The following is a 16,023-nucleotide window of genomic DNA, read 5'->3' on the forward strand; positions in this document are numbered from 1 at the left end:
GGAGAAAGGACTTGACCTGATCCCTTGGGTGGTGCTGTAATTCAGTGTCTGGAAGTGTTAAGAGTTTGGCAAAGGAGGTAAAGTCTAGGCCAGCACCCCCTTCCCCAGGCCACCCTAGGGAGCCTGCCTCTCGTACCCATTCCTCCACCTGGCGTAGCACTAGAGTTCCCCTCCTATGTCCAGCCTTGTTCCTCTCTCCAATCCATTTTGTGGAACTGGAATCACCAGTCACATTCAATGGAAACTAGGATCTAAAACTAAAATAAACATATGTCAAATACCTACTATGTGCCACCTACTCTGAGCCAGACTCCAGGGAGAAAGAGAATGAGAGCTAAGCATCTCAGCCTTCTCAGCTTCCCCTCTTCCCAGGGATGAAAAGGAACCCCCAAGTCCACAGAGCAGCCACACCACTTGCCTCAGAACTGGCAAGAGTTGGGTCTGGGAGACATAGCTGAGAGCCCAGTCCCTCTAGAGAGGCCTTGTGTGGGAAGGAAGGTGCAGTCTTGCTGGGCACTGTCAGCAAGAAACTCTTCAGACATATTTATAGCAAATGCTGCGTCAGGGGATGGAGCCTGAAAGTGCCCAGAAGCATCAAATATCACCACGGTTCTAGAGGCAGAGCCCAGAAAAAGAAAACAGAGATTGCAGCAAGAGGGATTGAGGTTTGATGGTAGAGGAACTTCCCCAGAGTAATATCTGGAGTTGGCAACAGGGATTCCCTGTGGAAACTACCCCACAGAGCTTTCTCAGAAGCTCTCGGTAGACACAGAGGGACAGACACGGTGATCTCTGTTCTCTGTCCTTTGTGGTACAGGGGTTTTCAAATGTTAGGGCCACTAAGTACAGTTATGTGAGTTACGCCTTGCTGAGGAGGCAAGTGGGGATTGAAATCTAGCTCTAGGTCAGGAGCGCAACACCCTGTGCAGGGCAGTGTCTGCACAAAGGCTAACCAAAAAGGCTAGCAGAGTCCTGTCAAATATCCTGAGGTCCTGACAACCTGGGAGGTCAGAGAGGAGGTGACACCAGGGAGAAGGGATGAAGGCTGTCTGGAAAGGCTGCCCGGAGGGCGGGGGTGGGGTGGGAGGCAGATGCTGGAGCTAGGGCCCGGAAGGGGCCAACCCAGAGCATGGGACACAGGAGTGCATCCAGGCTTTGAGGCCCCTCTGAGCAGGGTGTCAGACACTGTGAGGTCAGGGCCAGAGGTGGGGGCACTAAGGGAGGTAAAGCAAGGAGGAAGACTGTGCGGGTCCTCTAAGCAGTCAACTCACATGGAGGGGGCTGGAAGAGGACTGCTCTGGGGACCCAGGGGCTGGGCTCCCAGCTCCAGCTCTAAGCGTCCTACCTTTTCCCAGTAGCAGAAGAGAGAGGGGTGTGTGCTCCAGCAGCTGGAGTGGAAATGAGAACAAGTGAGGGTGCCCAGCTGTCCCTGTGCACCTAGATTCCCTCTGATAGGCTCAGAGAGAAGTCGTTGATATTTCTATTTTAAAGTAAGGGATGAAGAGGCTGTAGGTTCTTGAAGAGGAGGGAGGGAGGGGGAAGCTAGGGACAGTTGCTTGCCTTGGCCAGCACACCCCCCCCCTCCTTCTCCTATGGAAACTTAAGCTGCCCCAAGGCCCAGAGGAGCTAGTCCATTAGCTGTGGTCAGCAGGGGTGTAGGGAGGGGCCTCTCTCCCTCCAGGTCTTATTGTCAAATGATAGCAAAGCTTCTGCTCCCTCTGTTAGAGCCAAAACAAAACAAAACCCATAAAAACCTCCATGCACAATTTTAAAGCACACATGCAACCTCTTTATCTCCTCTGAATAGTTGAAGCTGAGTAACTGAGGGGTAGGTGGGTGGGAGGGGATGCAGGGACTAGACCACAGAGACAGGAGGTGCTCTCCCAAAGGACTTTGCAGGTTAAGCATGAGGAGGAGCTGGGGGTGGAAAGAGGAGAGTTGATTCTCCCTCAGATTAGCTCCCTCCGGAATGGGGGCAAGGACAGGGTAAGCTGAACGGGAAGTGGGGAGAAGTCTTCCAAGATCCCCAGAGGATAGGAGGAGCGGGAACTCCCCAAAGGAAAGGAGTTAGAAGAAGGGCCAAGAAGGAGAGTGGAATACCCTGGATCCGAAAGGAAAGAGTTCTAATTGATGCCGAGGGGAAAGTTGGAGACGCCGGGTCACTGGGCTTCAGGGTGTATCTGTCTCTGCATAGGAGTCGGCCGCCTCCTCCCTCCCTCAGCGGTCTTTGGTATGGAGAAGAGTCCAGCCTGGGGATACTGGGGGTTTAGAGGGACCAATGAGAAGCTGATCCGCTCACAAGGGTGCAGGGAGAGAGCTGGCTGGGGCTACACCCCTGCTCCCCCCTTCCCCCGCCAGAACTTGGGCTTGTCCTATTTGACGTGCCCGCCTAAGCGGGCGGGAGCGGGTACTGACCCGAGGACTGGTCCCACGACTCCGTACTCCCTGCTACCCAGGCCGGGCCAGGACGCCGCCGGACTCAGCAGGAGCGCCCCCGGAGAGCAGGATGGAGGTAGGAGCAGCGTAGGGACCCAGAAGGGCCAAAGACCTCAAAGAAGCCCCTCGGGGGAGGGGTAGAGTGCAGATCCCAAAGGGGTCTGGAGGTGGGATCGCAGTTTCTGGAAAGAAGAGCGGATGAGGGGGCCCTGTTAGGCTTCTGGCGGGCGAGGGTCTGGCTCCGAAACGCGCTGCCTCTGCTCTAGCCAGGGCAGCGCCTCCTGCTGGCAGGGCCGGAGCCCTGCCGGCCGACAGGCGGACCCCGGACGGGTGCCACCACCTGGAGGGCGTGTGCGACCGCGACCGCGGGGCGAGCGAGCCCAGGGGGCGCTGCAGCCGGCCGGGAGGAGCCGCCTCACCTCGCTCTCCGCCAGTGCGAGCTGAGTCCCACGGCTCCCGGAACCCGGGAGAGAAGAGTGACAGTAGAGACGCCCCGGGTGCCGGGCGCATCCCCGCTGGGGTGTCGCCAGTTGGATCCCATAGGAGCCACTGGGTCTGGGCCTGGGACGGGTGGATGGACGGAGCTTCCCCGGAACCCAGAGAGAGCGCTGGACGCTGGGGCTAGCGAGCCGTACACAAGCATTCTTCCTTTCCGATCATTTCCTCTGCTGAGGACAGGTCGGAGTCGTCTCTGGGACCGAGGCGCCTTTCTTTCCGGGCGCACCGAGCAGGTGTCGGGAGGGAGCGGAACCTTCCGCCTAAAGGTCCGGAGTCCGGGCAGCCCTTCGGCTACTCCTGCCCTTCTGCCTGCGGCAGTGGGAGCTCCGGAGCCCCTACCTTTTCTGGGGAGAGGGTTAAGGAAGAGAAGGTGGTGTGGGGGGCGGTCAGGGAAGAAAGGCGAGATATGTGGATGGAAGGACAGCGGCAGGCCCCCAGATAAACAGAGAACTGGGATCGTAGAGGGGGTAAGAGACGGAAATGGAGAAAGCTGGGCTGAAAAGCGACAGGGGAGGGAGAGAGTGACAGAGGCGACGAGAAAGGAAGAGAGAGGGAGGAAGAGAGAGGGAGGGAGGGAGGGAGGGAGGGAGGGAGGAGGGAAGAGGGAGGGAGCCCGGAGAGAGGGAAGAGAGCGCCGTGGGAGCCGGGCGTGGGGCGAGGCCAGGCGTGCAGGCGGGAGCCAGTGTGCAGAGCAGCTGCCCGGTCCTGCTCCCGCCTCGGAGCCCCTGGCCCGGGGGAAGGGGAGAGGCCACCAGCCCAGTCTATGTCTTTTTCTGACTCCAGTGCAACCTTCCTGCTGAATGAGGTAAACGCGAGGGCCCCTTCCCCAGTGGGTGGGAGGAGAGCCCACTCCGAGCTAGGGAGAGGGCTGGCATTTGGGGGAAGACTGCAGTGATGGGGAGGGAGGCGGAGTAGGTGAGGCTAAGGGTAGAGGTGGCAGGTAGGAAAGGACGGAGCGCCAGTGCTGGCAGCCTCTGAGCACTGGGACTGGAATGGGTGGGGAGGACTGTGTGGGGGCCAGAAAGGGGTCTAGATGTGAGGACTGAGGGGAGGACTCTGCAAAGCTCCCCTGGTGCTCCTGCCTGCATTCCCTGGGAGCAGCCCAGCAGCTAGAATCCTAGAGGCTTTGGCTTTCTCCAGATCTTAAATACTGCTGGGAAGGACTTCCTAGAGGTCCTAGCTTCTGCCTCAGTTTCCTCTCTTCAACACTCTGTGACTGGGATCCACCCAGGTTCCTGGTGCACTTATAGGAGAAGCTAGAATGTATTCTGGAGATTGCCAAGAATTCCAACTCCCAAACCTGGTTATTCAGGCTTCCCCCCAGCCCCGACCCCATGTCCTGCTTCCATGCCTTGGGTATCTGCCAGCTGCCAGTCTAATGACGCTCTCCTAGAAAGAGGAAGGCAGGAGGAATCCTGTCCATGAATCCTCCTCCCACCCCAACCCCCAGCTCGCTCTCCTTATGCTTAGCCAGGGAAAAGAAAATGGATAAGGGACCACATGGATAGTGACCGGCACATGTCTTGTTATAGGACAGGAAGCACTAGGCTGGCATGAGAACTAGAGCAGGCAGGTGTGGGTGAGGTGAGAAATGGAAGAGAGCAGTGAGTAGCAACTCGGAGAGAAGTGAACCAGGGAGAGGCTCTGAAGCTCCTGCAGGACCCAGGAGATGGCCCAGGTATGAGGAACTTGAATACATCTCCTGGGGGTGGTTGGCATGGCAATTCATGCTTCATGAGCAGACTTAAGACACCACTGTCCCAGATGGGGATGAAGACAAGGTGTGTAAGACAAGAGTGAGGTTGATAGCAGATCCACTGTTACCTACTGTCCCCTGGACACTCCGGTAGTGGGTAGAGTCCCAAAAGGAGGGGCCACGAGAGTAAATTTAGGGATGGAGAGAGAAGCAGATGCCCCGGTAGCTGTCATCTTCATTAGAACCATCTCCCAGGAAAGAGCACCTTAAGGTCTTATTGTGTCACATTTAATGCCCCCTTTCTGCCCCTCTGGAAGGACAGAAGAGACAGAGAATAAAAGAGGCTATGAGAAATACTGAGCAACTGGGAGAGGGCACAAAGCGAGAAGACAGTGTCTGGGAACTTCCGATACAGAAGAATCCAACATATAACCAAGCCCCAAATGGTGCTGGACTCAGGAGTGGGAGCTGTGAAAGTACACTGCCTCCCCCAATAGTGGGCCACAGGGGCTCCAAGAAAGTTGTTCGCCAAATCCCTGCGGGAGGTAGATGCTGAGCAGGGCTGGACTGCACCATTCACAGGGTGGTGAGAGACTAAAGGCAGACCAAGACAGTCTTAAGATGAGACCCCCTTCTCTTTTTCTTGTTAAGGAACACGAACAAGTGACCTAAGTGGGAAGCCAGTTGGTTTGGGTGGTCTTCCTCTCTCTCCCAGGCACAGTGTTTCCTACCACAGATCTCACCCAACCCTGTCAGACTTTTGGTTTTCTAACTCCCCTGAAGCCCAGGAAGAAAAGGGATGAGCAAATATCAGATTCACCCTCCTGGGTGTGAGACTCTGGGAGAGGACAAGGACTGAGACCCAGAAGCTGTCCAAGAGCACCCCTCTATCTCACATTCCTCATCCCCGCCACCGGCCCCAATCTCTGGGAGGAGGCAGAGAGGGGAGGAAAGGGTAGGGAGGCAATCAAAATTCAAAGGAATAACTTTTCTCTGGAGTTCAAATGGGTGGATCTTTGAGGAAGTTTCCTCAAGAGAAGGGCTGCTCCTCGGGTCTCTAACCTCAAATCTTAGTGCCCCTTTGAAGGAGACTGACTGGAAGAGTGGTAAATGTGGCTCCAACCCACACACTGGCCACCCGGACCACCCTCATCCTTTTGCTAAGGAGAGTATCTGGCCTTAGACTAGTGACTCTGAGGAGACTTGCTCCCCACGCCAACCCCGGTGTGGCCAGGCTCCCTCCTTCAGTCCCAGCCACAACCGTCCCCCTGTCTCCACTCTCTGGCTTCTTTCCCCCTCCCTTTAGGTTCTCCTAAAGCAGCCCCTCCCTACGCCAGTTCCCACGATGCCTTGGCAATGCCTGGCACAGTCCTTGGCAAGGAAGTGAGGAAGGGAACCCCCATCCTGGCCAGACTAGGATGAAATCTGCCCGCGCAACAGGTGTAGTAGGGTGGCCGGGCCCCAATCCGCCCGGGTTGGGCAACCACCGAGGCCCTTTGCTGCGAGAGAGTCCCAGCACTAAAGGGGCCGAGCGTCTGGCGTGAGGGGGATGGGGAGGCGGGGGACAGGGGCTACTTTTCGGCATTTGGCCGGGGGTCGCTAAAGCCACTCCCCCCCAGGACCCCTGCGGGTTTGCTTTTGGAGTCTCCCGGGCCTCCGGGGCGCAGACACGCCGCCCTCTCACCTGCCGCCCGCCCCCGCCCCGCCTCCTCTGTCTCTCCAGGCTCCCACTACCCTGCCTCCCCTCTTCCTCTCTCGGCCTCTGCCCCTGCACTGTCTCCCTCTCTCCGGCCTCCCCTTAACCTGCGCCCGCTCCTCGCTCGCAGGGTCTCGGCTCCGCGGCGGTCTCCGCCCCGCCCCTCCCCCGCGCCAGCCCTTTGTTTCCCGGCGGAACATTTCCTGGGTTGCCGAGCGTCTCGGTCTCCGCGTCCCTCCTCGGCCCGCCTCCTCCACGCCGGGATCCGCCCCGCCCGCAGTCTCTCCTCCCCTTCCTCCCCGCCGCCCCTCTGCCCCGTAGGTGCTCGGGGACCCACCTTCTACCCCGCTGGCGTCGGCCACCCCCCGGAGGCCGGGCCTCGGGCTCCCCCGGCGGCCGGCGCCCCCCGCCGCCGCCCCCTCGCCCGCTCCCGGGGAGGGGGGTCAGGTGGGCGGGCGCTATTGTTGTAGGAGCCGGCGCCAGATTTCCTCAGCCGCGCTCGGGGTGGGACCGGCAGGGTTTTGGGGGGTGGGGGGAGCGGTGATTTGAGCTCGGAGCAGCTGGTCTTCGCGGCTCGCTCCCTCCTTCGCTCTCTCGCTCTCCGCCGCCGCCCGCAGGGCTGCGGGGCTCGGTGGCATCTCCCGGGCGCGGCCCGCTGTCATCGCCCTTGCCTCCGGGCCGCTCCCGCCCCCGGCGCCGCTCGCTTCCCCCCACCCGGACTCCCCCATGTATGACGACTCCTACGTGCCCGGGTTTGAGGACTCGGAGGCGGTGAGTGCCCACGGGGAGGGTGGGGGTGGGGACGTTGGGGTGACACCTCCTGTCCCTCGGACCCTTCCCCCAGTTCAGGACTTTGAGGAACGCCTCTGTGGCGGGGCAGGGCATGTCGTGGGGGGTGGGGGGTGGTGGCGCTCCAGCAAAGTGGAGCGATGGATGTTCACGCCAGAGGCTGCCCGGTGCCCCCGTCCTAGAGCAGGGCGCATCCGGTGTGTGCCGAGAGGGGCTCGGGTGGGGGGAGGCTCAGAGCAGGTGGCTCCACAGCCCAGGACAGAAGGGTAGAGGGAGGCGGGGCTGGAGACTGAGGGCACGGAGGCATTAGAGAGGCCTCGGGCAACGTCTGGAGTTCCCCGAGGGAGGGTTTCTGGGGTCTGAACTCAGCAGACACAGGAGATGCGGGGGTTCTTACAGAGGGGGACAATCCAGCCCTCCTGTGCCTTAGTAAAGAACAGATTAGGGAACCTGGAGAAGAGCAGAGGATCCCATACCAGCCCCTTCAGACAGAAGGATCATAAAACTTGAGGACCTCCATTATCGCCTTCAGCTGGCTATCCCCGGGCACTGCCTTACCTCCTCTCCCCCCTCAGCCCAGCTTCTCTCCCAGGCTGGAAACTGGGTGCCCAGCACATGGGTGGGCCGGCTGACTGTGCCCCAGCCATCCCACTCCTCCTGCTGAGGCATCCCCAAGCAGGGGGGCATCCTGAGCACCTGCTCAGCAGGGAGGCCGGGAGATGAAGCCAGAGAAGCCCAGGGCCTGGGGATGGAGAGAAAGCTCTTTGCTCAGAGAACCAGGCAACTGATAAATATTTAATTCTCCTCTTTGCTTTTATCTCCTGACCCACTGAGACAAATCAGCTCATTAGGCAGTGATTCCCGGAGCTCAAGAGGGCAGGGAGAGTGCCTGGAAAGATGGGGCAAGGATGGGCAGCACTGTCTCAGTCCCTTCTCTCCAGCATCCTACAAGAAGGCCTCCTTATGAAAGCAGCTGGATGGCTTGAGAGGGGTCTCTGATCTGATAGGAAGGGTAGAGTGCTCCAGGGTCAAAGGGGGAGTGTTGGCGTCTTCTCCCATCTCCTGCTGCCATGCCCAGGATAGATGAGTTCTGGGGCTCAGGAAAGACACCTATCTATCAGTCCTTTTCGGGGACTGGGCCCCTGCTGGGCCCAATTCCCCACTGGGCCTCTGGGGCTAATTACATTGCAGCTAGAGCAGATGATTTTCAAGGCTCTGGTGAACACCTCTTCCTGACAGTTGAAGGGACAGCTGGCCACGGCCCAGGGTGCCAAGGTGAGCTGGAGAATGAACCTCCCTCTGTGGGGCTGGAGGGCCCTAGAAGGTTCTTCCCATCCCTAGTTGAGAAGGCTTGGACTGTTTCAAGGTAAAGCCTGACATAGGGATGGTGTTTGGGGCAGCCTGCTAACCCATTGCTGGTTCCCCACCCATCTCTGGTTCCTGGATTACCCTCCCCCACTTTCCTTTCTCTTGCCTGGCTCCTTGCTCTCCCTGAGGCCCCCTCTGAAGCAGTAGGAGGGAAATCAGGCTCTAAATAAATCCAACGGCTCATCTCCCTCCTCTCCTTCCCCCGTGCCAGGCAAGAGTAGAGCTGCAGCCTGCCCACACACTCACCAGGCGAGGGGGGCACCACCAGGGCACAGTGCCAACTCCTGGCAGCTCCAAAGCACTGAGCCTCTGGCTGTTTTGGCATAACAGGGGGTGGGGGAGGCAAGACCCCAGGGTCTGCTTGGTGGGGCAGCCCTGGCTTCCCTGAGTCATGGGTGAGCTCTGAGGACCTGGGAAAGATGGAGAGGGGATTGCATTCTGAGCATGACTCACGGAACATTAGGGAGAGACCCTGTCATCCCCGTCTTAGTCCAAGAGGTCAGGTAACCCAGGTGCCCCAGGCAGGAGCACAATGACTCAGGCGGAGAGCCTGGAGAACAGAGAGGAAGGGTCAGGCTCCTCTCCCATCTAGGAAGCATCTGGCGTGTACTTACCAATGCATGTGGTCATCCTGCCTCACCTGCCCCCTTGCCTGCTGGCCCCTGTTCACTTCACACAGCTGTTTCCCACGGAGGCATCTCCTGTGCCCCGGGCCCCTGGGACGAGGTCCCCTCCTCAGCTGATAGAGCTAAGGTTCTTCCCGGGGCTCAGCTGCTCTTTATCCTGCTCCCAGGCCAGGCTTATTTAGTTCTCAAGGGAGATGGGGAACGTGCTCTGTGAAATGGAGGCCCGTCCCTCCTCGTGCTGTCTTCATGCCTTGGGTCTAGCACGGACGTTGTCGTGAGCTTCCACACTAGGACCTGGGCTGCCCGCAGGCTGACCAGCCCTCTTGCCCACGGTGGGCTGGTGTGTGAGTTTGTCTTCCCCACCCAGAATCAGGCCTCCGCTGCCTTCTGTGGTGGTCATGCACAGTGGGTCTGAAGGAATGTTCCTCAGCCTGAGAACATTCTACTACACACGCACACATGTGTACATTCCCACACGGTCCCTTTATCTAGGCTCCTGCCTGATCTCTGCCCCCTGGACCTCAGAACTGATGCAAGTATCCCTTCAGGCTTCTGCTCATAAAGAGGGGAAACTGAAGCAGGAAACAAAAGACTCCCTTTTCCCTAGACTGAGGGGGAAACCCAGACATTCTGACTTCTTCCCTCCTGCCCTGAGGTCCAGCTTCCCTTGTTCATCACCCTCATGGCCTTGAAGGTGAGCTCTGCCACCCTCCTAAGGCCCCTCATTGCTCAGAGGCCCTTCCTCTGAGCAGGACTCAGACACCCTCCTTCCTCAGGTTACCAGAGACCCCTCCCTCCATCCCCAGGGTTGCTCCTGGCTGGGTTGCTGGGCACCAGCACTGCCTTCCTCCAGGGCTGATATCCCCCCCGGGCAAGGGGTGGAGAGATATAGGCCAGGTGGTAGGCGTGGCCAGGCTTCATCTGGGCTCAAGGAGGTAGCTTTATGTTGCCTCCTCAGTCTATGCTGCCCACACCTGGCCAGTTGTCCCAGCAGGTGTGAGAGGAAAGAAAGTAGGGGTAGGGAGAGCAGGAAGGGAGTAACTGCCAGAAGTTGGGAGCCCCATGTCCTCTCCTTCACCATGGATGAGAGAGGGGATCTAAGGGGGTAGGCAGCTATATCCTGACACTCAGGACCAGCGCCATGCCAACCAGTGTCTCTTGACTGCTCCTGGCTGGCTATACTCCTGCCAGGCATTTTAAGGAAATAGTTTCCAGGCTGCTTTGCATGCTGATGTGAACAAGAGGGTTGGGTCTTCTGGATTCCAAAGATTCCGAATCATCCCTAGTATGTCATCTTCAGTACATCTCACCTCCCTCTGCCTCACAGGACATGGTCAAGGGGAGAAAAGGGAGGAAGGAGGGAAATGAAGGCTCTATTCACGGCTGCAGTATTAATAGGTTTGGGAGGAAGAGCCCAGATCTCAGCACATATGGGTTGGACTGGCTTTCCCGCAGCCCCAGAAGCACTGGTGCCTTTCCTGGGGAAACAGGAGGGACTGACAGGGCCAGCCACCCCCATGGAGCTGGAGAGGCTGAGGTTCATGGGGTTTGGAGGTGCCTTTCTAGTGCCCAGCACTCCTGAGCCCACAGGTCACCGCGTCTCCCCACACCAGGGTTCAGCCGACTCCTATACCAGCCGCCCATCTCTGGACTCAGACGTCTCCCTGGAGGAGGACCGGGAGAGTGCCCGGCGTGAAGTGGAGAGCCAGGCTCAGCAGCAGCTGGAAAGGGCCAAGGTATCCTCTTGCCGGCTGGGGGCACAGTGGGCCAGGGTGGGTGGAAACTGGTGCCAGGTCCTAAGTCTCGAGGGGTCAACAGACAGGATGTGCGAATGAGTATGTGTGTGGTTGGGTGGATGGATGGGCCCTGAGCCTGGAAGGGGTGCTTTGAGGTTCCCCTCATTTGCGCCAACTGTTGCGTTCCCCAGCACAAACCTGTGGCATTTGCTGTGAGGACCAATGTCAGCTACTGTGGTGTACTGGATGAGGAGTGTCCGGTCCAGGGCTCTGGAGTCAACTTTGAGGCCAAAGACTTTCTGCACATTAAAGAGGTGACTGACCCCCTCCCAACAGAAGCTGCTTGGTTTCTCTGCTCTTACCCAAGTTCCCAGGCGTCTTGCTTCAGTCCTCTTTAATAAACAAGTCCCGAAACTCCGAAACTCATCGTTAACACCCCTCTGTACATACACATACCCCTCATACCCGAGACCTAGTCCTCAGGGTCTCTGTCCTCCTGAGACCTGGGCCTCAGCTCCAATCTGTACAAGTGAGCAGTTAGCTTAGTTGCCTCTGTGGCTCCCTGTGACCAGTGTGAGGCCTCACACGCAAATCTTGGGGGTCTCAGACATGGCTGCCCTCCCCTCTGGCACCTTCTCCTGACCCCCTCCCCTTGCGCTGCCTGGCTCTCCCAACGCCTCCTTTTTCGTTGAAGAGCCAGCGCTGAGGCCTGGACTGCCTCCTCTACCACCCCTTCCGCCCCACCCCACCCCTAGAAATACAGCAATGACTGGTGGATCGGGCGGCTAGTGAAAGAGGGCGGAGACATCGCCTTCATCCCCAGCCCCCAGCGCCTCGAGAGCATCCGGCTCAAGCAGGAGCAGAAGGCCAGGTGAGAGCAGGGCTGAGACTCAGTAAGTACCTCCCCACGTGTGCTCTTTACCCACAGTCCACATCACCACACAGGCATGCATACCGCCCCCTCTCCGCAATACGCAGTGTGCACACTCAGACCTAACGTGTACATTCACAATGCACAGGTACAAATGCACACGTATTGAAGCTCACACACAAAGGCTCACATCACATGCACTTCTCTCACTAGCAGAAACATAAGGAGATGTATACAGCTATTGAGTACTGTGTAGAGCAGACACACAAAGACTCTCACTGACCTCCCTCTCTGCTCTCAGGAGATCTGGGAACCCATCCAGCCTGAGTGACATTGGCAGCCGACGCTCCCCACCTCCATCTCTAGGTAGCCTCCCCTCCACCCACCTATCTTGGGTAGGTGGGCCACTCAGACACAGGGGGAAGGGAGATTCTCCCAATGAACAGTGTGGGAAGGGGTTGGAGCTGGGAGAAGCCCAGGGTTTCCCCTGGGGACGGGAACACCGTGCCCTCGGGGTCTTTCCCCCTTCACCAACTTTAATCTTTTATTTCCTTTTCCAAAAAGCCAAGCAGAAGCAAAAGCAGGTGAGTCAAGGAAGGGACTGGGGCTTGGGGGGCTCATGGCTTCTGGCTGTGGGGACAGGTTTCTGGGCAGTCATTGTTGAACGGGCAAGAAAACACAGAGGGGAGGGGGCCCAGATGTCTGCATCTGCCCCACCCCACTCAAGTGAAGGGCAGGCCACATGGCCATGACTTTGCCTGACCTCAGGTCAATTCTGCAGGCGGAACATATTCCTCCATATGACGTGGTACCTCCATGCGGCCTGTGGTGCTGGTGGGACCCTCTCTGAAAGGTTATGAGGTGAGAGGTCCCTGACCCCAGAGTTGTTTCTACCAAACTTGCCACAAAAACAGTGGGAGGGGATGTTCCCTACTGCCCATCCGTCAAGGTCTGTGTGGAGGGGGTGAGCTCCATGGCCGTACCTGGGGATGCTGCCCATCTCCAAGAAGGCTCCAGTCAATTACACGCCTTTCCCTTCACTCTCCCCCCACCCCAACCCAGGTCACAGACATGATGCAGAAGGCGCTCTTCGACTTCCTCAAACATAGGTTTGATGGCAGGTAAGCTACTCTGGCCTGGGGAGGCATGAGAATCAGGGAGAAGTCCTTGCCTCCTTCCAGGTGCTGTAGCCAGGTCTCCTCTAAAGTGAAAGTTGGTGGGACCTGGGTAGGGAGGGCCCTAGGCTTGAAATTTAGAGGCGGGCTGTGCTTCTCCCTGCCCACGCCAGGATCTCTATCACCCGAGTCACCGCAGACCTCTCACTGGCAAAGCGATCCGTGCTCAACAATCCTGGCAAGAGGACCATCATCGAGCGCTCCTCTGCCCGCTCCAGCATTGGTGAGAAGTCACCAGTCCTGCTTCTTTGCCCACTCATGCATTAGTGAAAACCTTCCTCATACCTTCCTCTTTCCTGGCAACTTGCATTCCTGCCCAACCCCTTCTCCACCTCCCCCAGGATTGGCAAGAACCCACCCTAGTCTCAATGCCCCAGTGCCTCTGCCTGCCCAGGCCTTGATGAACATCCTCTCCCTCCACCATCCCTTCCCATCCACCATTTGGGAGACCCCAAAGCCCTGTTGGAGTCGGACGGGGGTGGACCCACCAGTGAGCATTGCGGCTCCCCTGTCCCTCCCTTCATAGCTGAAGTACAGAGTGAGATTGAGCGCATATTCGAGCTGGCCAAATCCCTGCAGCTAGTAGTGTTGGATGCCGACACCATCAACCACCCGGCACAGCTGGCCAAGACCTCGCTGGCCCCCATCATCGTCTTTGTCAAAGTGTCCTCACCGAAGGTAAGGCAGCTGTGGCGATAGAGGAGGCCTATAGGGCTGCCCTCTTAGAATGCGGTACAGCTCTGCTTGGTCCCTGCCCAGGGGCTCCTCAGGCCACTTTTCCTGCTGCTGCTTAACACCGCTCTGAGTCCTCCTTGCCTGCTCCCATGCCATGAGTTGGGGACATGCCCAGTGCTTCCTGGGCCCAGCTCTGCCCTTGCCCCTCAGGTACTCCAGCGTCTCATCCGCTCCCGGGAAGTCGCAGATGAAGCACCTGACCGTACAGATGATGGCATACGATAAGCTGGTTCAGTGCCCACCCGTAAGTGGCTGGGGCACCATTCCTGTGCCCACTCTTGCTTTTCCAGGGCTGGGGTGGGCTGATAGAGACAGAACATTCCTCCTTTCCCTTCCTTCCAGGAGTCATTTGATGTGATTCTGGATGAAAACCAGCTGGAAGATGCCTGCGAGCACCTGGCTGAGTACCTGGAGGTTTACTGGAGGGCGACCCACCACCCAGCCCCCGGCCCTGGGCTTCTGGGCCCTCCCAGTGCCATCCCCGGACTTCAGGTAACCATTTCCAAGGGCACTGATGCTCAGGCTGAGCCAGCCAAAGCAATGCCCCCTCCCCACCTGGCGGATCATTCCTGACCTCCAATTTGAAGGCCAAAGGATCAGAGAGCAGAGCAAGGGGGTGTGGGTGAAGGCAGTTCCTGATGAGGGAAGAAAGCAATGAGACAGGTAATCAGAGGCCACTTTTCCTAGGATTCCAAAGAAACACGCTCTCCAAACTCTTCTCCTAGTCTGTCTTGAAGGCAGAGTTTGGATTTGGCAGGAGTCAAAAGTTCCAGTTTTCCTTGTCTGAAGTGGAAGAATGCTCCGGGGTGCTTCTCCTTCTGGATCATTTCCTGTACACAGGGAACAAGAGTTGAGGGCAGGAATCCTCACGCTGCCAGAGTGGGGAGGGAGACTGAGGCGAGGTCCGCATGGCCTCACTTAGAGCTGCTATCTTGTCCCCAGAACCAGCAGCTGCTAGGGGAGCGTGGCGAGGAGCACTCGCCCCTGGAGCGGGACAGCCTGATGCCCTCAGATGAGGCCAGCGAGAGCTCCCGCCAAGCCTGGACGGGATCTTCACAGCGCAGCTCCCGCCACCTGGAGGAGGACTATGCAGATGCCTATCACGACCTGTACCAGCCTCACCGCCAACACACCTCGGGGCTGCCTAGTGCAAACGGGCACGACCCCCAAGACCGCCTCCTGGCCCAGGACTCGGAGCACAACCACAATGAGCGGAACTGGCAACGTAACCGGCCCTGGCCCAAGGACAGCTACTGACACAGCCTCCTGCCGCCCTGCCCCGGCAGGCACAGGCTGGCTGGGGCCCCTGCGCCAGGCAGGTTGGAGTTAGACTGGCATGAGGCTGGCACTAGGCTCAGCCCCCGAAACCCCCTGCCCAGCCCCAGCTCCAGGCCTGCCTGCAGTCCCGAGGTTCTGGGAGAAGAGCAGGGGGCCCCCTCACCTCCTGGGCACAGTGACCCCTCCCCAGGCTCCCATTCCAGGAAATAGCTGTGTGTGCTGCACCCTGGCACCTTTCCTCTCCTCCTGCACAAGAAACTGCCCCACTGGGCAGTGCCCTCAGGCCAGGACCCCCTTAGCAGGGGCCTTCCCACCAGACTCAGGGAAGGAATGCCACTCAAAGTGACAAGAGGGTGGGGCGTGGGCAGCATGGCATAAGGAAGAAACAAGGTCCCTGAGCAGGTACAGTCCTGTCCTAACCTGAGGGACTCAGGGGTTGTGCTTTGGGGTCTGAGGGCCTCTACTCACCTCACTGCCACACATGAGACATGAGACAATGAAGCCCAGCAAGGTGGCACTCCTGGCATCAGCTGGGGTGGGGCATCCACACAAAGGCTGGAGCACGGACGGCTGGGCTAGGGCCAGCTGAAGCTCCAGAAGGGAAGGGCTCTGCTCACCTGCCAGGAAGCAGCTTAACATCTGAAGGGACCAGGGACTAGGAACACGGTGGACTGGCGGCTGGGGAAGGGAGGGCGAGTGTAGCAGAGAATATATGGACGGCTTGCTTCGGGCGCCTCCTTGCCCCACTCATTCTTTTGCTCTTGCATCCTATCTTTTCTGTTCTTGGTCTTCATGCCTCCCATGCCCATGGGATATGGGCCTCAGACTTTATTCCCTGATCTATAGCTGCTGCTCGTTAAGTTAGGATTAGAGGGGGAGATAGGACCCAGCGGACAGCCCCCAGAGGCCCTGTCAGCCTGGCTACCCTTGTCTTAAGAGGCTCTCGTGTGTGACCTACAGAGCATGCTCCACAAGCCCCTGCCCCACCTGTCATCACTAATAAACACCATGCGCAGACCCTTGGGCTCCTGTTCTGTCTGCTGGCTCAGGGAGCCAAGGCCCTCACTGCATGGCCCAAGTCTGGAGTTGAAGACGTATCCTCGATGTGCTCTCTCAAAA

General features: G+C 58.5%; 1 protein-coding gene across 1 annotated transcript; it reads left to right on the forward strand.

Moving 5' to 3' along the window:
- The first annotated feature begins 6,314 nt into the window (after positions 1 to 6,314).
- Positions 6,315 to 15,921, forward strand: CACNB3 (calcium voltage-gated channel auxiliary subunit beta 3). The gene is given in 16 exon segments (XM_070370704.1): positions 6,315 to 7,097; positions 8,355 to 8,390; positions 10,723 to 10,845; positions 11,037 to 11,159; positions 11,601 to 11,716; positions 12,018 to 12,082; positions 12,281 to 12,300; positions 12,498 to 12,528; positions 12,531 to 12,577; positions 12,779 to 12,837; positions 13,005 to 13,114; positions 13,418 to 13,569; positions 13,777 to 13,799; positions 13,801 to 13,870; positions 13,969 to 14,118; positions 14,569 to 15,921. Coding segments are annotated over 16 exon segments (1,485 nt in total). The 5' UTR covers positions 6,315 to 7,052; the 3' UTR covers positions 14,884 to 15,921.
- The last annotated feature ends 102 nt before the right edge of the window (positions 15,922 to 16,023 follow it).

The sequence above is a fragment of the Bos mutus genome, chromosome 5 (assembly GCF_027580195.1).
Source record: "Bos mutus isolate GX-2022 chromosome 5, NWIPB_WYAK_1.1, whole genome shotgun sequence".
NCBI lineage: Eukaryota > Metazoa > Chordata > Mammalia > Artiodactyla > Bovidae > Bos > Bos mutus.